The sequence below is a fragment of the Varroa jacobsoni genome, unplaced genomic scaffold, assembly GCF_002532875.2.
Source record: "Varroa jacobsoni isolate VJ856 unplaced genomic scaffold, vjacob_1.0 scaffold_1329, whole genome shotgun sequence".
In the NCBI taxonomy this organism is placed as follows: Eukaryota; Metazoa; Arthropoda; class Arachnida; order Mesostigmata; family Varroidae; genus Varroa; species Varroa jacobsoni.
Genome location: NW_019214231.1, coordinates 268751 through 293940, shown reverse-complemented (window position 1 = coordinate 293940; position 25190 = coordinate 268751). Strand labels below are relative to the sequence as shown.

The 25190-nt window shown below is 53.1% G+C and overlaps 1 protein-coding gene across 2 annotated transcripts in view; it reads left to right on the top strand.

Annotated features, from left to right (window-relative positions):
- Nucleotides 1–25190, top strand: part of LOC111268906 (uncharacterized) — a 43675-nt gene that overhangs the window by 7772 nt on the left and 10713 nt on the right. The window contains exons 1-5 of one of the 2 annotated variants that reach the window (XM_022848124.1): nt 4820–5121; nt 10285–11269; nt 11687–11911; nt 14701–14752; nt 19339–19655. In XM_022848124.1, coding sequence (XP_022703859.1) covers nt 10487–11269; nt 11687–11911; nt 14701–14752; nt 19339–19655 — 1377 coding nt within the window. In that variant the 5' untranslated portion in view covers nt 4820–5121; nt 10285–10486. Of the gene's footprint in view, nt 1–4819; nt 5122–10284; nt 11270–11686; nt 11912–14700; nt 14753–19338; nt 19656–25190 lie in introns of those variants that run through there. The other variant, XM_022848123.2, reaches the window with a different exon arrangement.

Sequence of the window (25190 nt, the reverse complement as noted above, 5' to 3'; positions counted from 1 at the left end):
GGTCGGTCGGTCGGCCCGCTTGCCAGCCAGCAGCAGCCTCGCCCACTCTGCTGTTCGTCCCCTCGGGGTGCCTCTCTGCACGCTTCTCTATGCCTCTCCTTTACCGCCCACCACGCTCGTCCACCCGCCACCGTTGATGGGGAGAGACCGAGCGGTGGCAGGGAGAGGCGCTGCCAGCGCGTTAGAGAGCCCAAGCAGAGTACGGCAGAGAGAAAGACGAATCTAAGAGGGGGAAAGAGGACCAAACGGAGTAGCAGTGGCGGGCCGCGGCTGGGTGGTACGGAGCGGAGCAAAGCAGGCCTCCCTACGCCCATTCCCCTGCCTCCCTCCCTGCATCCATCCCTCGCCTCCCTCCTTCGCTCCCGATGCCCCTGCGGGGCAGCAGTCACGGCCGGCCGACGAACGAGCTTGCCCACTCGCTTGTCCGCCAGCTAGCAGCAGGCAGCGAGCCATCCAGCCTGCCTGCCTGTCAGCCCGCACGGATGAACAGCGGCGGCAGTCTAGGACTATGTGCCCGCTACTCGGTGGTGTTCTGCTTCTCGGGAAGGCTCAGCTGCTGCTGCGCAGGCACGCAGGCGAGCAGAGCAGGCTCGCTGGCTGGATGGCTGGCAGGCAGGCAGGCAGGCAGCGGAGACCAGTGGAGAACGGGGTTGCTTGGGCCAAGGGGAGTTAGAGGAGACGGGTGCTGTGGTGTCGGTTGAGTCGCTCGCTTGGATCGAGCTAGCTAGCCGTTTTTGGGCTGGTTGCGCCCAATGGGTCGGGGGGCAGGGGAGTGAGACGACTGAAGGGTCGGCAACGACCCTTGTCTGCAAACAGGGATGTAACTTGGGTAGGTTGTGAGGGTATGGATGGGCATGGAGGGGTATAGAGGCTAGATAGAATGGAGCATGGGGTAAAGAAGGGAGGCGACAAGGCAAGCACAGACAAGCGGAGAGAAAAGGCCCGACCTGACAGTCAGGCTGCTGCTGCTGCTGCTGCACACCGAGGCAGGCAGGCACCAAAGCTGGCTGGCGACCATGCGGACAAGGGGACATTGAGACAGCGGCAGGAAAGCAGCGGGGAAACACCTGACACACGTCCCTTTCCAAGAGTGGCTGGAGGTGGTCGCTCGATCGGCCGGTGGGTCGGTGCTGGCAGCTACTACTACTACAACTACTGCCTGCTGCCACCTTCACCACGTCCACGACTAGTAGCCAGCCAGTCAGGCAACTTTAGAATGACAGCTAACTCCCTTTGCTGTGATGGTTGCTGTTTATGCCGCGCGGACACGCGCACCTGTACGAAACGCACTCAACAACAAACCATTGTAGATAATTGCTCTCAATACAATTTTTTGTCCTCGCTTGCTTACATGGTTACCATACGTAAACATATATTAGATATTTCTGTTTCTTTTTTTAATGTTTATACTTTTCACTCCTATGGAACTCTGTCCTTTAAAAATGCTATTCATGGATATACGTATCTCTTCATATAAATTGCAACGCAACTGCTGAAAACTGAATTAACGACGCTCAAGCTGAGCCCAAACCGCAATTACGAATTATTTCCAATTAATTGTGCCATATGTACATGTGTATACACAAAAAAAAGAAGCGAACTTGTTTGGCGTGCAAAATTCTAGGTAGAGGTTCTCATGGTCTTCGTTGCCGTCTCTTCTCTCTGATTCAACTGAGGTTGAAGAAGTGAAGAAAACGAAGAGGCGCATAGAAGCGAACGATGCAGAGTGACCGGCCAACAACAGGCGACCTGACTGACCGCCTGCGTGCCTGTCCACCGGCCGACACTCCTTGAACCTTTAGGCTGCTATTGCCACCACATCACCCGTGCGGCCGCGAAGGCCACAGAAGGACGGGCGCTTGGTCAGTCCGTTTGTCTGTTGGCCGAGAAAGAAATGAGGAACGAAAGGGGACAAGGACAGGCCCTGGTTTCTTGTTGTGCTCATGAGTACAGGCGGTCAGCTAGAGCCGTTTTTCTTTTCGTCCTCCTTTCCAACGTGGCATTTCTGTTGCTGCTGCTTCTGTGGCGACGACGACTGCGGCAGTGGCGGCAGCAGTCGTCGCCGCCATCTTACCCCTCAGTCTTTTTCTAGAGCAGTTTCCATCACGGGGTGCACTTTGTGAGTTTGCCTGAATTGCGGCAGCAGCTTCTCTCCAGTGAGTACGGTCTTTCGTCCATCCGCTTGGCGGTCCCTTCGTACCTCGGTCCATGCGCTCCCTTCGTTCCTTTTCCGTTTCGACTTTTCGAGAGTCTCAGAGATCAATACCTATCGCTAGTGGGCCAGTACGGCAGTCTGCCTAAACCAGTAGTTGCGATCTCAGGATCGCAATTCTGCCTGGCCGCCTACGCCGAAAAAGCAAGATGCGGCGCCGTCTTCCTGCTGTTACAGAGAGAGAGAGAAAGCTATGACCGTGACGACTAGTACTACTGCTGCTGCTGCTTCTGCCCCGCCGCGGCCGGCCTCCCTTGGGGCAAGGCGAAGTAATGTAAGAATGCGAAGTGAGAGCGGGAAACGTAGGGCAGTAGAGGCAGCAACCTCTTGCATTTTTCGCCTTTCGACACCGACCATTTCAGTTGCCATGCCGTTCGGTAAGGCAGCAGGCGATGCTATCTTAGCGAGTGCAAGTGCAGTTCGAGTAGACTTACTGGCCGCCAGCTAGCCTTTTTCACCGCCGCTGAAGCGTTAGTGGTCCGAGCGGCTGGTTGGCCGGCCGGTCGGCCAGCCAGCCAGCCAAGTACAGCCTGCATCTGCTGCCCGATTGCGCTTTCAACTCCCCCGCCCCAGCCTTTTCCCGGCCATTCGCCCCCTGTCCCGCCCATTCTGCGCCGATTGCTGGCGGGTGCGAAGTGCGAGGACGGTTGGTAGGCCATCCGAGTCGCTTTGCTGTGGCTGATAAGGCCGGACGATTCTAAGAAGGCGCGACAGAGCAGCACAGAGGGGCTAAAGGAAGGCATCGCAAGGCGCCGGCTGTGGCAGCAACGGAAGTGGACCTCTTGCCTCCGCGCTCTTTGCCGCCTGTACGGCTCAGAATCGTCAGCTGCCTCGCTTCGTTGCGGCTATAGGGGAAGGGAGCGAAGGCGCTAAAGGGGACAAAGGAGCGAGGGCGAATTGTTGCCACGACCAGGGCCAGCAGCAGCGACACATCCGAAGCAAGCGCTGCGAACACGACGATGACGATGACGAAGAACGGAGCAATGCGCGACACCGCTACTACCGCCGACGGTGCCTAGTATTGCCCATGGGTAACAAGGGTTACATTGGTGGGTTACTGCCAACGAAAGAAACTGGCAAAAAGGACAAAAGGGAGTCAGAGGAGACAACGAAGACGACCGGTGTGGGAGGGCGGTTTGTCGGCTCTTCTAAGAAGAGAGGCAGCGTTCGCCTTACATCTCGTCTGCCCCACAACTCTTGTGTCTGTTATAGAACGAGCGACAACTTGAGGGGTCCGCTTGCTTGCTCATAGCGATGACCATCAAGCATAGACTGAAACTGAACAAGAGATCACATATATGTACATATATATATCTATATATATATATATATATATATCTATATATATATATATATATATATATATATATATATATCTATATATATATATATATATATGGGCATGGAGAGCAGCTGCAGACTGACGTAGGCCTATATACGCAGATGCAGTCGTAGGGGAACAGAGGATCGGTATATAGCCGTCGTTGTGCAATGTACACCGATGGGGGGCAAGTCGATTGGAGAGACTCTCCCGACTTCGCTGACCATACTCGACCGCGTAAGCGGCACCCTTGGGGCCGCCTGCCTCCCTGCCATCCCGCTTCTACGCTTACTTTGCCGATCGGACGAAGAACTGTGGCAGAGCAGCATGTTCTCTGCTGTCTGCAGCATCGACGCCGATAGCGACCGACCGTCTTCAATTAGGGATGTTGTCTCTTCGATGCCTCCGGTATTTCCAAACCGAAGGGATTAACCCTCATTATCGGTCGCTGCGCTCAACAGAGCAAGCATTTCGGTTCGTACCTTGACGCTCTTTCCGCTTGGTGCTTCCTTCTTCCCTTCCGCTAACACTGTGCGAAACGTCTGGCTAGTTCAAGTTCTTTTCGGTTAGGCTAACATTACAGCGCACTCAGCTACTACTACTCTTGTACGAGCATTGTAATGCGTCAGTCAAGGTGCGAGTCTGTTAAGCGTCTCATCTCAACGAGCCTCATAGAAACTGGAGGACTCAATTAGGTCTTTCTAACGGATTCTAGAAATTGATGTTGAATGATTTATGTACGACAATGAATATCACCCCAAATTCATAAGTTACGTCTAAATAAGGAACTGAAAGGATGCGCGTATTGCTTGAGAACGGCATTTTCACTATCGATCAATATCTAATAATCGGTGAATGGCTTTAAGAGAGAAAAAAAATAGGTAAGCGACAAATTATACTCTAGTAACTTATTCAGATCTTCGCCATCGGATATTGCTGGTGGCTCCGTTTCTTAGGGCTTGAACGTGTAAGATGTTCTTCCTTTTTTTTTTTTCATATATCTGTCTGTATGTGTTCGGGCATGTCCTTTGGTCACGTGTGAGTTCGTCAGTCCTGTGGCATCTGCGCTCGTGATCCAGATGGGCACACACCAGACTTTGACGACGAGACTGTTTGGCAGAGCGGCACTTCTCCTTAATCCCCGAGGGTACCTTGCCGCCGCAGAACAAAAAGTGGACCTGAGTATTCGAGTTTGCCTTTACAGGTACCCTGGCAGCGAGCTCCACTGGCGACTTTTGCGAGTGCCTTCAAGCCGCTGCTGCTGCCGCAACTCAAGCCGTGGGGCGCAAGAGGAAGCCAGCCAACCAGCCAGTCAGGCAGGCAAACTGGCAAGCAGGACAACGAGAGGCGGGCGGTGGTAGTAACGGCGGCGGCTTTGCCAGCAGAACGAGTGTCCGAGTGCCTCCCGCTCGGCTTCGCTTCCTACCAGAAACGCCCAAAGGCGAGTCGGCTGGCCCTGCCTTTTCCTGCGCCTCGACCCATAGCTTCACCGTTGCACGGCGTCCTTCATAAAAACCACCGGCTGACGTCGGCCGAAGGGCACAAGCTGAGAGACGCAGGCGGGAGTCGTCGGATATGGAAAAGCCGAGTAAGTGCGCTCACCGCATGTGAACCACCCCGAGCTGCCTTCGATGCTGCCACAGCCTTTGCCCCCACTCACCACCCCGTTCACTCCCCGTTCTCCCACCGCTGCTCTGTCCATCCCATTCGGCTCGATGCCCTTCTCGCCCTTCTCCCCGACACATATTCTGCTGCACTCAACGTTGCGTTGGTCGTTGCTGCCACGCTTGGTTGCCACGCTGGGCCTTCTGGGCTCTGGGCGAGCTCGGAGAAGGTGGCCAAAGCCACCGGAGTTCGCTAGAGCCTCAGGTCAGCAGCACCTAGCTGGTATGACGGAGAACAACGAGGGAGGGGCGGTGGTTGGCCCGCGATGATCCCCTCTAAGGGACGACAGGGATTGTTGGTCGTCTAGTCGGTCGAGTCGTCCCCAATGCAATGGGACGAGGCTTTGTCGGAATACCGGAGGTCGTTTCGTATTCGCCCTAATACTCATGCTCTCTTCGAGCATGCCTCTACTGCTCGCCAGCCACTGCGAGGTGGGTGGAGAGATCTAGCCTGTCGATAGATGCCAGTAGAGTTCTCGTCTGAGGGATGCGGATACGTAGGAAAGGCGGATGGGAGCAAGTGTGAGTAGAGAAACATAGACGAACGGCGATTGGGGGAGCGCGAGCAGATGATCGTCCTTTTTAGTGAGCAGACAAGCTCTAATTGTGGCCAGCTGCGCCACTCTGTCGAACAGCAGCAGCAGCAGCAACGTCGGCTCATCCCCAGCTCCGTCAAAGAAACCAACTTGTCCAGCCGATCATCGACAAAGGGGTCTATCCAGCGGCAACCGATTCATATATGTTTTTAGTTTAGCTCTCCAGGACACATTCTCAAACCCCGGTTTGCTCATTCTCGCCAAACGGCAAACGATGACCCCAGATTGTCAACAGTAAGCATTAGTGCGTACGTGTCATACATATATGGTAGTTGCGGTATTGTATGCGCCAAACTGCACAACGCTATGGATAATGTGAGTTGCTCTTGAAAGCGTATTGATCCACTAGTAACTTTACATTTTGATTTGACGCTTAAACACTTTTCGGAGGCTAAACCAGCAGCTATTGAAGCATCTTTGTGGTAAACCTAAAAACGTCATATAATTAGGACCGCGGAAAATTATAAGCTCAATCAAAAATTCAATTAGGGCCCTTGAATGAGCGATTTATATTTATCCTAAGCAGTGTTCGCCGCAAAACGACCAATTGTACTGTTTATTGCTTTTCCTTTCTCCACGTCATGTGGCCTACTTTGCGGCATTTTTCTTACATAGGATTTTATTGCATGCCAGGCTCCTTAGAAACTCACGTTCAGATCCTCAATCTGAAACGAAGACTCGTTTTTTAGCTTTCGTTATACTTTGAACCTCGTCCTCTGAGCCGTTTAAAATCGTTTTATTCGGACCCGGACGGTCGTGTACAACGTGTGGATCGTTCTCGTCGACACTATCAGCATGGCAACCCCAGATGGCTTGGCTTTGTCAAATCCACAGCTAAGCTACTGTCCTATTTCGCCCCTTTCGGCCATCGTAGTAATAGGAGTAGGTTGTAGTAGTCGTCTTCGTGTGTACCAGCAACAGTAGCGGTGTCAGGCCGTCGCCGTTCCGTCGTGTTCCGTTGTCTTTGTCATCGTCACTGTCTTCCTCCACACGCGGTCCCCTTGGAATCAGCTCATGAGGCTGTGTCACTGCCCCGGCCATCTCGTGCTGCTGCTGCTACTTCTGTTCTCCCGGCGGCCAGCAGCGCCGCAGGCAACGGACCCCGGCCCCCTCCGCCTGCGATGGCTGACTGGACAAGAGGCCGGTTGCTCGGGTGCTGGCCTCGTTGTCGTCGTTATTGTGGCCGTGTGTACTCCGACTAGTCGCAGACAGTGCGCAACTGTGCAGCCGCCGGTGTCGTGTCTCTCGTCCACCCTCTTCCACGGCGTGCAGCGTGCTTGACTAGTGCCAGGCTACTATTATACGTCTTTTGCTCGGGGGTTCCTTTTGACGTAACGGGGAAAGGCAAGGGGTTCTATAGAGGCGGGCGAAATGGGGTGAACTGCAAGTTGCCGCTGCTCTCAGCCGTTCTCAGCGGCTCTTCAGACCCCCGGCCCCATTCGTTGTCCTCGTCGCAGCCTCCACCCAACCAACGAACCTCGACCCTGCAGCTGGCCATGGGCACTGCGCTGTGCTCGAGCGTTTTGCCTATCCGGGTGATGCTCCGTCGAAGCAGGCAACGTTAGATGGTACGAGCCCTTGCGTTCTTCCATGTGGCAATTCCAACTCGAGGAAGAACCGAATGGGAGCCACGAGAGATGACACCAAGTGCAGCAGCAGCACGGACTGTGGTAGATTGTGAAAGTCACCAGGAGAACGGGCCGGGGATCAGTTTGGCAAAGGGAGGCACGCTACTACTGTAAAGGGTAGCCGCCTGCTATAGGCACTTACTCGTCCGCGTGCCATGCCATACTTGGCTCGGTAGCCCGTCGGTCCTGAGCTGGTTGGCACGCTGGTTGGCGCTTGTTTTGTGAGGGAAACGCCGATGGGGGATTGGACACATCAAACGTGGAGAGAGAAGGGCTGGCCTGCCTCGAACTGCACGAAAGGACCGAACAGAGGATGTCTGAAGGCTGGCATCGGCGGCGTAATGCTTGGCCGAACGTGGAGCTATCGGCAGCGCTGTCCGCTTGGACAGATCGGAGTTTGGCTACCGGCGCGCAGTGAGCGCAAACGACGACAGCGACGATGACGTCAAAAGCAACAACGGCAACAGCACGAACGAACGAAAGATAGCGACGACTGATTGCACGCTGTGGCCATACTAGGAGCATCAATCCAGCTCAGCCGACGGCGGTGCTTCCTGCGATCTGTCAGCCCCACTCGGCCCCAAAGCACCGCTGCCGCCTTCCTTCCAGCCTCCAGCAGAGAGGAAGTTAAGTAATTGGCGGGCACGTAGTAGCGATCTCGACCCGCGTTGTCGATCCCGTACCCACTCACCGACTGCTTTCTGCTCTGGGCACTCGGCGGTCAGGCGAGGAATCAGGTGGCATTTTCGCCCTTGATTTGGTCACATGCATTCTTGACGACCATCGGAGCGCACATATCCCGTCAAGCTTCTACTGCTTCTGTTTTACCTCTGGGCCACGAGTAGTCGTCTTAATGATGCAGGGCAATTACGAATCGACACCTGGTAGCACTTTCATTTAACGGTAGCTGGCCTCATCGCACCTGAGTAAACAACCCTTTTCTGTAAAATAGATTCGGTCGAAGTTCCTAGTCGTCTTATCATGCAGTCACCGATAACTTTTTCTGTTGTTTCCGTATTCTTTGCTAGCTGAGAAATATGTAATTTCTGCTCCCACATTAGTTAGTAGTGTTCGCTTTTATGCCTCTTTCATTGTTACTGGCATGCTATGCGGACTACGTCCTCCGTTGACCTCTTCTCGAACGCCTGCTACTCTTAGGTTATCGTGTGTGTTCCCTAGCCAATGACCGCGCTTATGTTGAGGTCCTTACTAACATCAGCGGTGATGGCGAGTCCCTTGCTGCTCGTCTACTGCTCACCATCGCCGCCGCACGGCTGCCATCATCGGCACCCTTTGAGACCCCCACCAACCCCAATCCCCTTCCGGCGCTTGGATAGCTTCATAGCGGGAAATAGCAGCTGGCTGCTGAAGGCTGATTACCTGCTCCGCCCGAACTGTGACCAAGCCGATCGAATTCGTCTGCGCTGCTGCCGCTACTATCGCCGTCGGCACCGCCGTGCTGCTGCTGCAGATAGGCAGGGAGTAAGCGAACGCGCGAAGCAGTGGTGCCAGGAAGGGGAGAAGATTGTCAAAGAGCAAGGGGAGGGTAAAGGGGATCGTATCGCGAAGGGGTGGGAAGCAAGCAGGGATCACTAGAGATCTGATCGTCCCTCACTCGGCACCAGGACCACCACACCCGTTGTGTCAGCAGGCCTGTCTAGGCTATAAGCTAACATAGCAGCCGCCAGCAAGCAGCAAACGTTGAGACCAGCTTTCTAGACTCTTCAATCTACGATCGAACGAGCGGTCGTAAGTCAGGCAATGACTACCAGAAGGCTGCACGAAGTCGTAGGACGATTGCTGCTAGTGGCGGTCCTGGTACTGTCTGGGTAAATAGCCCGCTCCGATCTGCTCGTGCTCATCATACAGTTCGGCCGGCGTTCAGCTCCAACTCTCGATTTCCATATCTTTTTCTTTCTATGCTAAGTGGTGCTGGTAGGCAATAGCTATAGACGATGGCGCAACGATTCGACTTTTGGTCGGTTGGGCTTTCATTCGGTTGATTCGATGCGCTGGAGAGCGCGCGACAGACGGCTCACTGCTGAGTTGTACGAGTAAACCGCTGTTACTAATCTGAGTTGACTTGGGTGATGACGCCAATGACCAACGAGGGAAGCTTGAGTGTGAAACCGAAAGTGATAGGGTTAGGAAATTGTATGTCTTTGTAGAGACTATATGTTTCGAATGAAAGTTGGCAAAAATAGGTGCAGGTTTGAGTTGTCGGAACTCCCTATCCGAAAGAATCAAAATAAATCGTAAATTGATCATCCTCGCCAACTTCGCAGCAAATTGATGCCGGACATGGCAGTAACAACAAATACTGATTACATCACAACAACGAGCGTTCTAACATGCACCATATAATAAGTAGCCTATACTTAGCTATTGTCCGATCGGATGACGATGGATATTGCCTGGCAACTCGACATAACCGGTAACACTGTGATAAATGTATCGTAGACACGGTGTCCTGGCGGTGGTTTACCTAACCAAGCGGGAAAGGACACTTCGCAGCCACAGGTTAAAACGGCTAAGCTTTTCGCTTCGGCAACGGCTATCCGTTGCCCTTGGCGATGATCACATACTAATGGCTGGCTGCTAGCTGCTCTAAGGAAATTTTAGATGGTTGAATAGGGAGACAAAACAAAACAGACAAATGAGTACCGATGCACATAGGGCAAAGACAGAGCCAGCCCGATTGTAAACGTCGCCGCATCCATCCGCTTTGGATTTCGTTGAATGTTGTTTCGTAGAATGTTGTCTTAGAAGACGATAATAAGTAGAGTATACGACGACGACTCTTTGTCATTATTCGCTGGAAAAATTGCGACTTTCTAACAAAACGTTGCTGTTTTTTTTTCAGGAAACAATAATTAGACAGTAAAACTACAAGGGTGGCTCCTCTATAGTAGTGAGCATCAGCGTCATCGGTGGCGGCAGTAGCAGCAGTGGCCTGCTAAAGCCTCAAACCGAAGGAGTGAAAGAGCAAACGAGTAGAGGAAGAACGAACGCAGATTCTTGTCTTCTTTTGGTAACCACAGTAATAACAATAATAATACGTGAGAATGTATTATTCGTTTGCCTCTCCTTTTGCCGCGCTGGGAAATGCTGGGGCAACCCGGTCACCGGCACGGCCTACCGAAGGCGCATCTACATTCCCGCTCGATTTATCGTCGAAGACTCCTCCTCTAGCAGTGCCTCCGCTGGGCGCACTGTCCTGCCCAATGACAGCAGCTCGGGACCTGCTGGACCACCAACGCGCTTTAGCTGCATCGATGCTCGGCTCTGCGTTTCCCGAATGGGCGCCTGGTCTCGCTGGCTCCGCTACCGAGCTAAAGGCTTCAACTTTTGACAGCAGCAGTTGCAGCAGCAAGACAGCTCCTTTGGGACTAAACCAGCAGCCGGTAACGGCTGTAGCGGCCGGTGCAGCAGCAGCTGGTAGCATCAGCAGCACCAACATCAACAGTAGCAGCAGCATTACTACTACCACTAGCTGTAGCAGTGGCGGCAGTGACGGTAGCGCTACAAGCAGTGCTTTCCTCGAGCAGCAGAAGCAGCTGGCAGCGCTCATGTTCTCCTGCCACGCGCTCGTCGACCCTGTCGCCGTATTTCGAGCAAGGAGCCTACAGGCAGCTCTTGCAGGGGCTGCTGGAGTACCGGGAGTAACGGCTGCAACAGCCGCTGCGGCGGCGGCGGCGGCAGCGGCCGCTGCGGCGGCAGCAGTGCCCCCGTCGACACAGACTGGTGCTCTTACCAACACTAGCAACCCGTTCGTACCATCCGTCTACCCACTGGGGGATTTGTGGTCTACGAGGAACTTTGAGCCGGCGCTACCCCGCAACGATGAGGTGTGCACTTACGACTTCGCTTTTGTTTTAAGCTCCTCTTAGTCGCATTTTCAACTTCCGTGCTACTATTGATTACGGCGGTAGCAGCGACAGTGCAGGTGACGATGATTATTATTGTTGTTGCGTATGATCCATTAGGAGATCAGTCGAGTCAAACAAAGTTGTTGTCTCTGAAGGTAACGCATTCATATATCATTCTTTCTTCTTGCTGTACAATAGCTCTTTCGTCGTAGAAGTGAGTCTCATGGAGATAATAACCATTTTTACAGAAGAAACGAATATGATTTGTTATGTCGTAAGAAAGGGCAAGCAAACGAACACACATCTGCTATTCGATCAAATAACAAGTACGACCTTTGTTATCGATATTTCTGTTATTATTACTATTACTGACATTGCTGATGTTGTATTGCGCAGGGGTCGACCATCAAACCGCACGTATCACAATCGTCACCTCAGAAGCCGGTGCCTCAGGTACAGGCACAACTGGCAGCGGCTGCACCAAAAGCCCCTGCTAAAACTGAAAAAACCTTTCAGCCGTGGAAGGACGACGTTGGCTGCCCCACGCCAACCAAGCCAAGCAAGCCCAAGAAAACGCCGTTCAACATCGAAGCTCTCAGCAAGCCCGACGATTCAACGACGGTACGTACATTTCCTCACCTTACTACCACCGCCATCGCCGTCGCCACTTCTGCGGCTGCTACTGGTTCGCTGGTAGCGCATACTTGAGCTCTCCTACTCGCCATCGCTACTACTACCAGCCCCTCCACCGTCGCAGCAGCAGCAGCAGACTGCGCGTGAGGGGCAAAGACAGCTGTAGAAAGCGATCCCTTCTTTCTACTCGACGGCAGAAGGGCCGCTAGTGGCTGGCAGAAAGCAGCAGCAGCACCACTCCGACGATGGCCCCCAGCTTGGTCGTCTCGCAGGTCGACGGTGGCGGCTCTCCGGCTGCTGTTCGCAATCAGCGTTGCTCACCCGTTGCTCCCCCGCTCGTTCCTCGCCCTCTCGCACTTCGCTCGCCCCGAGCGAGCGACTGGTCCATCGGCCTGCTTCTCCTTTCCTTGGTTGCTCGCTTTCGCGCCGCCTTGAGTCGCAGCAAAGCAACCAGGCTGACGAGCAGACAGCGAGCCAGCTAGGCAGACTGCCATCGGCCTGCCGTGCCATCGCCCTGCGTTGCGTGCGGAATAACGGTAACAGCAGTAGCGGCCGCAATGGTCCTGGTAGAAGTAGTAGAAGTGATGGTCCAGCCCTATGTTGTTCCTCGTTCCTTTCCCTCTGAGTACCGCTTGCGCGTCTCGCAGCGCCTCCACTTGGAATGCCAGTGTCGATGCCGCAGGAGCGGCGACGGCCGCAACCGCCGCCGCTGACAGTCGCACTACTGGTGGCGGTGGTCGTGGTGGTAACGGCGGCGGCGGCGGACGAGGCTGCGGCGGCAACGGCCGCGGTTGTTCGTGCCGGCGGGGGGTGGTAGTGCGGGTTGCCTCTGCAGCTGCAAACGGAGAAGCGATGCGGGGACGACAGGCTAACGGGACGAAGCGCGGGGAGGGGGGATAGAGTAGTGGTTGGCTATTCGCTGCCTGCAGGCCGCGGCTGTCAGGGCGCCGGGTGAGCAAGCAGGCGGCGGTAGAAACGGCACAACGATGCAATGGAGAATGGCGACTGTGAACAGGCAGATGGGGAGTTGTGCTGCTTCTTTGCCGTCAGTTTCTGGTCTCGATGCTACTACGTTGTGCAGTGCACGATGGCGATGGCGTGGCCGTGTAAGCTGGGTGAAAGGGCCGAGTATGGAGGGGGATAGCAGCAGTGTAAGGGGGTGAGCAGGAGTAAAAGGAGAACGACAACGACGATGGGGAAACGGGAACTCCACGCGGGTGGGCTCCCACAGCAGCAGTGGCAGCACACCGCAGGAACAGGCAAAGTGGGCTGCTGCGGGCTACTCCGCCAACCTCAAGTGTCTCGGCGGTTTGTCGATTTACCCCAGTGCAAGCCACCCAACCGAGCTCCCGACCCGCCTTCAACTACCCCCTCCACCGTTGCTTCTCTCAGTTCCTTTCCTCTTAGGGATGAGGGCGTTTACGCGGCGGCTGCTTCTACTGCTACTGCCACTGCAGAAAGGACTTGCTCTGCTCTGTGTAGTGTGGATCGGGAAGGGGTAGGAAGGGGAGGGGAGGGGAAGGGAGGGGAGGGTGTAACGCCGGCGCGCCTGTTCGTTTCCTTTTCGGAGAGCCAAAGCAGGCGATGGCAAAGCAAGCTCAGAGCAGAGCGAAGCGCGGAGAAAAAGAAGAAGAAGAGAAGATGTAGGGCAGGGGAATAAGGGCCGCCGAGAGCTAGCGGCCTCGGTGGCGGTAACGGGAGTGGCGTGGCGATAGTAGTGAGTGCTGCGAACAAACGAACCGACGGCGGCACCGCTGCCAACCGCCGTTGCCTTGCGACGCTTTGGCCTGCTTTCTGTATGGCGTTAGTAGCGGTTGTGGCAGTGGTAAAACGGGCGGCAAAGGCAGTGCTATAGTATGGTGCGATACAGGCTGCCTTCGACTACTGGTGTTGGTGCCTTGTCTGCTGCTCCTGGTCGCCACACAGCTGACTCATCATGCCTTTTTTTATGAAGTCGCCGAATGGAGGTGGCGGCGATAGTGGTCTGACGATCGGTCGCGCGCGGCTCGCCATGATATATTTGGGACAGCGCGATGGCCGGAGGATTTCCCCATTGAGCTGCTCTCACTCTGCGGTGAGATGACGCCGACGGGCCTCCAAGGGTGACGGAACGGGACTACGATGGCCCCTTTCTCCGTTCTCCAATACCCTTGACCCCCGCCATCGCCACCCCCCAAACGAGCTAAATTACCATGGCTCAGAATGCGCGAGAAGAATGAGGCGGCGATTGAGGCAAGTCTCGCTTGCATGAAATACTACTGTCCTAGGCACTAGAAGAGAGAAGGATTGTTAATGGCATATCCAGATAGAACGGCAATAAGAGAGCGAGAAAAACAAAGAGGCGTCCTGTCTCGTACCTGTGCAAATCCTTAAAGAATAAGCAGAGTAAAGAGCGGTCAGCGAAGACCGTAGGCGGACGAATTAAAAACCCAGAAAATGCGCACCGATGGCTGCCTGTAAAAGACCAACGAGTCCAATACAAAAACGAAATCATCCGCTTCTTATAATTTCATTTTCACCTATGAGAGACTATCTTAAGTATTTTTATAGACTGCATTAAGCTGCGGGAAGTAGGACGGTTCTAGAGACGGCTGAAAAATCTAAAAAGAGGTTGAGGCATATGCGATGCATGCCGACAAGTCGAACATTGGCTGTAAAGGCATGTGTCAACAATTTGGCCGTTTGTCACTGGTTCCACATTAAAGAACTGGTGCCAGGCTATTAGACAGGTTTCAGGCGTTACTCAAGGGGTGCCTTCGGTTTTTTCTTCCTTTCAGGCAGTCACAGGCGCCGGTGAGTGCAGCGCAACTAAGGATGAGGAGGCTAAAGGTACGTACTGAACTTACGTTCGCTTCACAATAGCTAAATCACTTCTACGCTATGGCGCTAGAACTATTAGACAACTGAACAGAGCCGCATCTTTAAAGTGACGACCGCGCACTGGAATAATTTAGGAGGAAGGGGGGAGGAGGAGGAGGAGGGGAGGAGGAGGAGGAGGAGAAGGAGAAGGAGTGGTGCACCAAAGGTGCTGATCGAGTCGGTCGTAGGCATTGCACGATGACTGGCTCAATAGCAGCAACGTTTCTAGCCGTTAAATGTTTCATCAACCTTGCTATACAATTGCTGTCTTTTCGACCATCGCCGCTGTCGAAATACACACACGCAGCCACCCACACACTTAAGTTCGCTGCTGCGCCCGGAAAGCAGCGGCAGAAGTAACGGACCATGATGACGAGGTGGACATGTGTTAGGGCTAGCGGCGAGTCCGGAGAGAGTGGGCGAACATCATCGGAGAGCATTCGCGTTGCCCACATCATGAATTAGGACGCTACATTTGCACTACTCACAGATGGTATAGTTTTTTGGAGTGCAACGCAATCATTTTGTCCATCTCAAGTTCAACAATTTTTGTCGCGAGCGAATTCTAATACACCCACTTTCATATGGAACACACACACACACACACATTCACATCCTTCATACACAAACACAGATACAGGAATACCAATAATCATTTATTACTTAATGTAAATGTACAGATAAGCGCTTCTTATATGAACAAGACTAAATTTAGTTGATCACGGGACACCCTAATCAGCGGCACTCAGATCCTTCCCTTTCATTATGACTACTACTTATAGACAGATGCCAGATCGGATCGGCGTGTACGATTCGCGGTCCCACTAGTGATGCTTGCGGATCGACAACAAAACTCTCGCTAACTGGGTAACTGACATATACACTATATATATATATATATATGGCGGGTTAATCTTGGTGGTAGGTTCAACAGAGAGATAGCGTCGCGCCGAAATCAGAGTGAACTTTGAGGGGAAGGGGGAGGGGGGTAAGGTGAATAAGGGGGAAACGATGTGACTGGCCATATGACTGACTGACCGATCGTTGACGCGTCCCGGGGTGGATACGGCAGCCGCGCTGGGTCATTGAGAAAGGAAGGGCGGATAGAGGGCGACCGGCGGGAACTTGTCCCCATGAGTGCACTTAACGCCCTGCTGGTCGCGCATCTGTCAACAGACAATACTCTACACGACTGCGCATCAGCAGGAACACCAGTAGCGTACAAAGTACTCTCCCTGGGCCAAAATTCTCCTCTAGTGACTGAGTAGAAGTAAGTCAGGCGGAGCGCCCATCCCTCCATTGCTTCTATCAGCGCCGGTACACGGACATGACGCGGAGACTCTATAGCCTAACCCACAACGTGTGCTTCTGGTCGCCATGGTCTTTAGATTAGGCCGGGTAGCAACTGCCGATACCGATGTCGCAGCATAAACAGCATTATATGAACCTACTGTAGAACATAGGTAGGCACGTTCGGCGTAAAAGTAAAGAAACAGGCGCGCCTAGCAGCCAGACTAAAAGCTTACGGAATGGGCAGAAGCGGTATAGCAGGCGGCTGTACCGGCGAACAGGGCAGTAGTGAAGTCAATCGATCGTCTTTTTCTTGAGCGGACCGACTGACCGACACAGAAAGGGGCAAGAAAATCAAGACTGATGGGGTGCCGGATGATACAGGGTAAAAGAGAACAAGGACTTAGTCCTTAGGTCCAAGCGGCATGCCATATAGGTTCGATTAAGACCACAGGGAGGCTCCCAGAAAGCTTTTGGGCATGCTTCAAAAATGATAGCGTATGGTGGACTTTCTAGCTTTACTCGCATACTGTTTCCCAGCATCACCAGGCAGGACCCGACGGACTGTCCGACTATTGGGTGGCTGTGCGTGTGTGCAACCGTGCGCTGCGTATGTGTGCGTGTGTGAAAAGAAACTGGTTCGGGTTGTTCCTGTGTCTCCACTAGGACTGCTCCGCGGGCTTGTCATTGATCCCTCCCACTGCGCACAGTACCCGCACCCCGTTGCCCTGGTTGGCTCCTGACACTCCGCTGGCTGGCCTGGTCTCATCCCACCACCAGCATCATCATCCTTTCTTTGCCTTGCTTCGCCCTTCATCCCTCGTCCTCGTCTTTCCGACACCAGCAGCAGCCTCCGGCCCGTCTGCAGAGCGTGGAAACCCTGCTCAAGCCTGAGCCGTCCGTTTTGGCGAGCCAGAGAAGCAGCCAGCGGGACCGAGCGAATAGAAGAGAGAAATACAGACGCGGAGAAAGATGGGAGAAAGCGAGAGAAAGGGCGCAGAGACACAGGCGGCGAACCAAGCAGCAGCGCCGAGCGAGGTAACAGGCGGACGGCGGGGGCGGCGGCGGCGGCGGTGAGATAGGCGAATAATTTGACGGAACCGCCCACCCCTGTCCCAACGGCGGCCTCCTACCCTCTGCCGAGCGATCGAGAGACCGAGCAAGCGACCGATGACGACGATCCCCCACCTTGTCGTCCCATTTTTCGCAGAAGCCAGCTCGTCTGCCTGTCTGCTCGGCGAGCGCTTGTCGACTGCGAGCTTCCTCGTCCTCCTAACTTGCCCGTTTGCCATTGTGACGCTGCGCTCGTTCTCTCTGGAGACTAGCAGCCCCAAGCCACACGCGTGGTTGTAACAGCAACTTCTTGCTGGAGTATCGAATAAGGGCTACGAGAAACTGAGTCCCTGCTCCGGTGTCATAAAGCAGCAGTAATGGTGAGGCCGGCGGCGGCAGCAGGCAACCACCACGGAGCAACAGCAAAGCAAACGCTATACGCGCAAAGCGGGCGGGCGGGTGTCTTTCTGTCTGTGATGCGGGTGGACGGGCGGCGTTCGGACGAGCGAGAGGAGGTTACTTGCTTACTTGTCTGCTGTTGCTGTTGCTGGGGGAATGGCGGCAGTAGCAGCAGTTTCAGCAGTAGAATCGGCGCAATCGAGGTGGGTGGCTGAGAGAGGTTCCGCGCCCGTAGCAGCAAAGCACCGCTGCTGTCGCCGTCACCACCACTACCAGCATGCGTCCTTATTGGGCAGGGGGTGTCGATGGGTGGTGTCGGGGAAGAGAGCCAGAGCTGTGCAAGAGGATCTCAACAGAACAGACAGCGGGAGAAACCCAGCGCCGTGTGCAGCGAGGAAGCCGAATAGCGACGAGCGAGCAACCAAGCTAGGTGCTTGGCTGTAGCCAATGAGTGTGCACAAAGTGATATCGGCGGCAACGGTGGCGGTAGTAGTAGCTGCGGCGGCTGCAACGGAGCTGGGGTGGCTAGTATGTGAGCGAGCGAGCAAACGACAGGCGAACGAGGCAGCGAGCAGCAAAACAGACGAGTCGAGCAGCGAGCGGGCAGGCCGACGGGCATGCGACTGAGCTACCGGGGGGGAGAGGGAACGTCGGGGGCAGCAAGGAGAGTCAAGTCGCGATGCAAAGACGAACCGAGCTAGCGAAGTCTCTGCTTTCCTGCTGCTGCTGTTTCAGCCATCACTGTTGCCTTGCCGATTGGAGGGGTGATGCGATGGGGCACTGTGAAGGCAGCGAGACAGACAGGCAAGTAGGCCGGCTGGCGAGTGGGATGGAGAAGCCGCGACAAAGCGGCATTGGGGTTAGATGGTGAAGGGGATGGAGGGAGTAATGGGATAGGGGACACAAGCCAAAAGGGACTAAGGATGGCTGAGGCAGCAGAGGGAAAAGCAACGATTGGGGTCTTGCAAAGCGGCAGCTCAAGTCAGGGCAGTCGCTCGACGGAAGCGAAGACGAAAGCTGAGACACGAGACAGGATTGACAGAACGCCCGCCGTGGAACCATCGAGCGGGCAGCCACCGAAGCATCTAACAGGGGAAGAGCAGCGGTACTCCGCACTCAGAGCGAACGGGAATCAGGGAGGGCTTAGCGATGTGCATCGATATCAGAACACTGCGAGACCGAGAAACATCGTTGGTTGTCGTCGGCTAGCAGCTGACACGTTATTATTATGAAATCTTTATTACAACAACAATAAACCTCCCTTCTGCATAGTAGCATTGCCATAAATATCACCACGTAGCAAAAACCACCCTCACCACCACCGCCACGACTATTGGCAAAATACGAGGGGGTCCACCATGACCAGTGCGTGAGCCTTCAATGGACTTTGTTTACGTTCTTTTTTCTATACCAATCATCATCTTTTTCGAACCTGTGCTAATTATCTTCAGTTCAACGATATAAACGTTTATCTTGGCAAGGGTCGATTTACACCAGACCCAGTACATATACATATGGCAATTCAGAATTTTTACGCAAAAACTAAGTACAGCACGCAACTTGTATCGACCTGCATGAAGACGTGTAGTTGGGTTGCAACTAATATCGTTGACAGACACCGAAATTGTACTATCAGCCTATAAGATATACGTGATCCGGGATTGTCACTAAAAAAGGTGTAACTCTGCGATGACTTTAGCTTTATGGCCGTACGTGTCCTGTTAGGGTGAATAATAATAGCTGACAAAAAAGAATAAAGTAGATCCGCTTTTACCAGTGGTTTCTTAATAGTTCCTATCTTGGTGCAATTTCAGATTTCAAGTTTAGTTTGCATCCGAAAAAACGAAGACTAGCTTCACCTGACATTCCCGAGGAAGCATGCCAGACTATCAACAGTATCGCCTCCAGTATCCCAGGAATTGCCAACATAAAGCCTAAAAAGCGAGCCGTGCAGGTGTTACAGAAGTGGGATGAGCCAGCCGCAACCTCCTCGGTTGCGAACTCAAGCCTACCACTGCAGCAGAGTTCACCTTCGCAGCTAGCACCGATCACAGCAGCGGGACCCGTGACCGTAGTTCCCGAACAACTGGAGGAGTCCCTGCTTCACCGTGCTGCTCGCACCGGCAACCTGGTGAGTCCTGCAGACAAGCTCCGTAGTAGGAGTAGAAGGCCCTCTGCTTGGGGAGCATTGCCCAATGCTGTTGGCCTGGTGGAAAGGGGGAACGGGTTGAGCTGAGAAGTGGAAGGCAGTTGGGGACTGAGAGGGGACGGGGGCTAAGACCTCCGTTCTTCGTTTCGGGGTCTTGCTTCGAGTTAGGAAAGCGGCCGAGTCCTCCTTGAGGCAAGGCTCCATCCACGATGGGATCTGTCGCGGGATCTAAAGCCCTTCCCCCCTCTTTCCTCCTCTCGCTAGCTGCGTCCGTCTCCACCCACACGCTACTACTATTACTACCACTACAACTACTACTACCCCCTCACTTCCCTCGGTGCTCCCTAGGTCCTACTACCACCACTGCAGCACGACACAGCCTAAGCCAGCCGCCTGTTTCGAGTCGCCACTACTGCTGCCGTCAACACACAGATCCTACACTCCCCAAACGCCTACACACCCATACACATGACCCCCGTTTAGACCCACCCGTTAGCCAGAGTAGTACAACCGAACGACCAAGCTGGTTTCGGCCGAAGGTCGCAGGCCGCACACAGGAGCCACTACCACCATCGCCGCCTACTGCTAGTGGTTGGACGGAAGCAACCGACTCAAGCTGGCCCAAGTACAGGATGGCTGCTTGCCTGTCTAGCAGTCGGTGGCTGGCCGGTCCCTGGCTGGCTGGCTGCTGAGGGAACTCCAGTGACTCTAGGGGCCAGTCGAGCGGCAACCTCCAGTCAACCAGCTAGCTAGCTCGCTAGACGAGCTTCTCTCCATCCCGAACAGCTTCATCCTGTTTAGCGAGTCAGTGTGTTTGCTGGCTTGCTTAACCGCCCGCCTGTCTGCCCTGCTTTCAGCCGCCATCCTACTGCTAGTCCGCCTGCCAGGAAGCTTAACTCGGCCTGGTCTGTTCCAGTCAGTGACGTGGTACGCTTTCGCGAGTCCGACCGGCTGTCATTCAGGGGTTCTGGCATTGCTGGTTACCTACACTGCCATACGATCACTGCCACAAGTAACTGTGAGCAGCGGGTTAGTGTTGAAGGTTTGCCATCTTATGGCAACGTCACGATGATACTGTGGGTGATGGCAATGACTGCAGCAGTTGTTGTTGTTGTTGTAGAAGCCTCTGTTAAAGTAATGCTGTCAGTTCACCATGGGGGCGCTCTAGCAACTAGAGCTACTGGCACGCCGACTCCGCCGCTCCGTAGCTGACAGGACATCTTCTTTCCCATAACGTTCCAATCGGCCACCGTTGTTGCTTCACTCATTCACACTCGCGGTGAACTACATCTATGCGTTCTCTGTGGCTTTGGCCATAAAACGTTTGTGGGGCCGCGCTCTTTTTCGCAAGGATCGGGACGGTGCATTTACCAGTAGCACTATCATCACCTAGAGCGAATCCTGGTCGCAAATACAGACGACAGCCTGATCGCCGGCTGAGCAGACAGGCAAAACAAGTATAACAGCAGCTAGCATCGGCAAAAAAAATTGTTCCTTCCAAGAACTGATACCTCTTTGGCGCTATTATCTTGCTTTCATTGTAGTAGGTCTCGGCTTTTCTTTGAGGGAGCATTTTCTCTACGGTCTAGCCGTCTATCTGCATGTCCACGTATTAGATGTCTGAACATTAATTGCTTGCTATAAAACATAACAACCTTTAGCTCGTATTTAGTGGTTTCTAAGTGGCCTAGCAAGGTTGACGGTGACGATGACTCAATTTATTAAGTATTCTCTGGGCTAGGCTAGACATCCAATTAAATGTCATAAGTATTTTTTCTCGAAGAGCATCCATACAAACGAGCAGAAGAGCTAGCTGGCATGCGCCCATATTACTAGTAGGTACCATCACGGGAACAAAACGTCGAATCTAAATTTTATGCAGCATCTCACAAGTTGCATTGGCTACCAACTTGATGTCTTAAGTATGGAAAAAAAGACAACAAGTATGGGAAAAAAAACTTGACGATAGGTAATCGTTCTATAAATCGCTAAGCTCTTCGTTAGCACATGAAGAAATCAATGACTCGATGTCAGCTTTAACATCTACCCATTTCTAGCTGTTTTTTCGACAAAGTATAGACCACTCAGAGGTGTTGCACTTAGAATATTGCAGTTGGGTCGTGGTCGACAATTTTTACTAAGAACGATAGAGCTTAAGCAGCTTCGTTAACAGTAATAGCAATATGACCGACTTTAGGTCACTTACGGCTGAGCATATAACTGGCCAAAATTAGTCGCAAGTCGACGACGAGATATCATATGATTTTATGCGCAAACGTGTTATCGATGCCTACAAATGATCGTGAAACAACGATAGCAACTGTGATAGTGGTGGAGAAGAAGAATAGTGGAAAAAAATAAAAAGTTTAACAAAACAACGACTTTTTACAAGTGAAGATATAGAAATTTAGATTGCACAAACGAAGCATTTTATCAGGGACAAACTGTAGGCAATAAACAGCAATAGCATTTAGCGGTCAGTCGATCTATGCTCTTCTCTCTCCTTTATAGTATAGTAGACACGCAACCCATCGGCCGAAACGCGCCGGGGATCGTTTCAGCACGAAAAGACGGAATTGTCACTATGGGTTAAAAGAGAACAGAATGTATGCTCTACAGAACTATTCATAGGGCATAGACAGCTGCATCATACGATATAATGTTGTTTCCGGCTAGCTGATTTGCGAATTGCTTCTAGCGGTTCTCGATCCCTCTTTGATCAAACGTATGCAATCGGCCCGATCATAGCTGGTTAGATGTAGGTGTTACAACAGCTGTAGCAGCTGTTCAAGTTGTTCTGCTAGCTTTCATCAGGATCTCCAGCTACCTGCGAGTGCCATCCGCCTGTATGTTTGTGTGTGTTCAGCGGCGGTAGCCTACTACCCGATAGCACGCGTCTTTTTTTCCCTTTTCTTACCACTTTACTTATCGGCTACTCCAGTGGCATCAATTGTTCCTTCGCTGCGTTGTTGTTGTTGTTGTTGTTTTCTTCGTCGTCCCCGTTCCTGCCGTAGCTGCTTGTCTGCTCCTTTTTTCGCTAGCTGGCTGGCTGCTCTGCTTGCCTGTCCCCTCCATTCCCCGTTTGCTCTCCTTTTAACCAATGGGTACGGCCACCCGAGCCGCTGCGTGTTCTTTGCTCTGTTCTTCTCGGCTCGGTCGGTTCTCTTCTGCTCTTGCATGTTATCTCTCTACCTCTCCCTGGCGCGCGCACTTTCCGCGCGCTTCTCCTTCCAACATCCCAGCGGAAGCTTCAGCAGCACCGGCAGCCGTTACAGCACCAAAATTCCACTTGGCTAGGCGGAAGGTGGAGCCGGTAGCTGCTTGTGCGATGTGGCTGGATAGCTGGGGGTGTGTGGCGGTGGTCTCGGACTTCGCCTGTCGTTTTGCACCGCGCAGTAGCGAGTTGCTGCTGCTGTCGGCAGTAGCTGCCAGAGTCGACGGTCGTTCTCAAGCAAGCTACCTCGTTCGTTCGCATGTCCGCCTGCCAACCATGCTGCCGGTATAGGATGAGCAGGCAGAATGGTTTGGGGTAGAGAAAAGGAATATGTACGGGGGTAATTGCGATAATGGGGGCAACGGTAGCAGCTCGATGGGGCCAATGCAAAATGCGGTCACAGTAGCTCAAATGAGCGCTTGCAGGGGTTTAGAGGGCTCGTGCTTGCTGTTATGGGCCTTCGTTTGACGATTTCTGCTATATGCGAAGTGAGGATAGAAACCAGCGTGGGATGCGAAGAGTTGTTCAGCAAAGTGCCTTTATTCTAGGTTTGCATGGTCGCTAAACACGTTGAGCGACCGACCTACTTCAGCCTTTTCTACTGACCACCAGCCGCCAGTGGTCAGCGAAACTGAGTTGGCATGCAGTTAGGCAGGCGAGCGGATAGGCGCAAACTGCAGCTTACCCTGCAGGAGACGTAAACACCAACCAACCAAGCAGCCAACCTATCGAAGAAGCTGAAGGGTAGTGCATGGGGACCAAGGACTAGGGCGTTGTCTCGTAGGACCTAACCGGGGCTCCCTCCCTTCTCCAACAACAACAACGATAACAGAGTCCTCCTCAGATCCCGGTCCAATGCTCAGACCCATAGACAGGCTTGGCACACCCAAACTCCAGATGTTGGACTCGGCCGAAGGTGGTCGCCAGGATTCCTTTTATGGCGGCGACAAAGCCACCCTTGCCGTCGGCTAGCATCGATCGACATCCACGTTTCGACATTCATACACACACACACGCACAACAAAGAAGTTGCGACTTCCGACGAGTCTTGGCAATGTAGTCAAGCAAGCGGACTGATGCGTCAACCGTTGTGGCAACGTCAAAGTAACTTTATGCTGTACTGGCTTGTGCTACCCCCAAACATGTAGAATAGTAAAAAGTCAGAGCGTCTAAAAAATTTTTCCCTCTAGCTAGAGAAATGTATAGTGATCAGTCTACCAATGCGCCGTTGCCAATGACAGCATCTCACTTCTGTTTTGTATCCCAAAGAGCATGGGTTACTGTTATGATTATTATTAATTACCCTGCATATTTATAGTAATGTGAAGCTATTAAAGCGAATACAACTTTTTTTTTAACTGAAGTTTGCTATATCTAAGTAAATGAAAAGACAAGCTAGAGCGAATATGATACAACCGTCTTTATAGCTGATTTGCAACTGTTCCCCATCCTGAGAAACTCTCTAAATAATGAGGAAGGTACGAGTCCGATAAACCAGGGAGTAATGGTTTGAGTCCACAATCGAGTGTTGCGTAACTGCTTGCAGCGATATCGTACGCTAAAGACTGCACCACTGTCAAAGATCCTGAAGAAATTGATGCAAATGGTGGCATAAGAGGTGGAAGTGCAATTATTAAATAGAGTTTAGCTCGTCTTCAGACTTCCGTCATGCACCTTGATAACTAGTAGTAAATCATAGAAGAGAGAAAAAGTACGAGTAGGTCTCTTGGCGGTCCACACAACAGACCCCTCGCACGCAAGCGGCGGTGGCGGCAGTCGGTCGGCACAACCAGAGTTACCTTTCTGCAATAGCTGTTTCTGTAGCTGTAGATATCTAGGCGTTTATCAGCGTTACCCTTGGGTCGATGTGGCCTTGCCAAAGAAACCAACTTATTTCTCTGCTAAGCCCAGGTTAGCCTTGTCCCCAATTCATAGCCTCCATACAACTAAGCTGGCAGTGCTGCTGCTAGCATTGTGCTGGTTGCACTTCAAGGGACGGGTGTTTAAGGGAGGCACGGTATCGGAACGGCGGCCTGGATGAGCAGACCGATGGCAGTCGTGCCTTCTTCTTCTGATTACCGTCCATCCCCCGTTAGCTTGCATGCTTCCCTCTCAGCGGTATCCACGTGTGTAGGCGCGGGGCTCGGCAGGACGACGATGGCCTATCTGGTGGCTATCTCAAAGCAGCTCAGCTCAACTCAAGCTAACAACTCACACTTTCCCCCACGATTCTCCGCAGCGCCCCTTCTTCTCTCCTCCCCTCAAAATGCGAACGCACACTCCTACAAGCGCCAAAGTGTCGG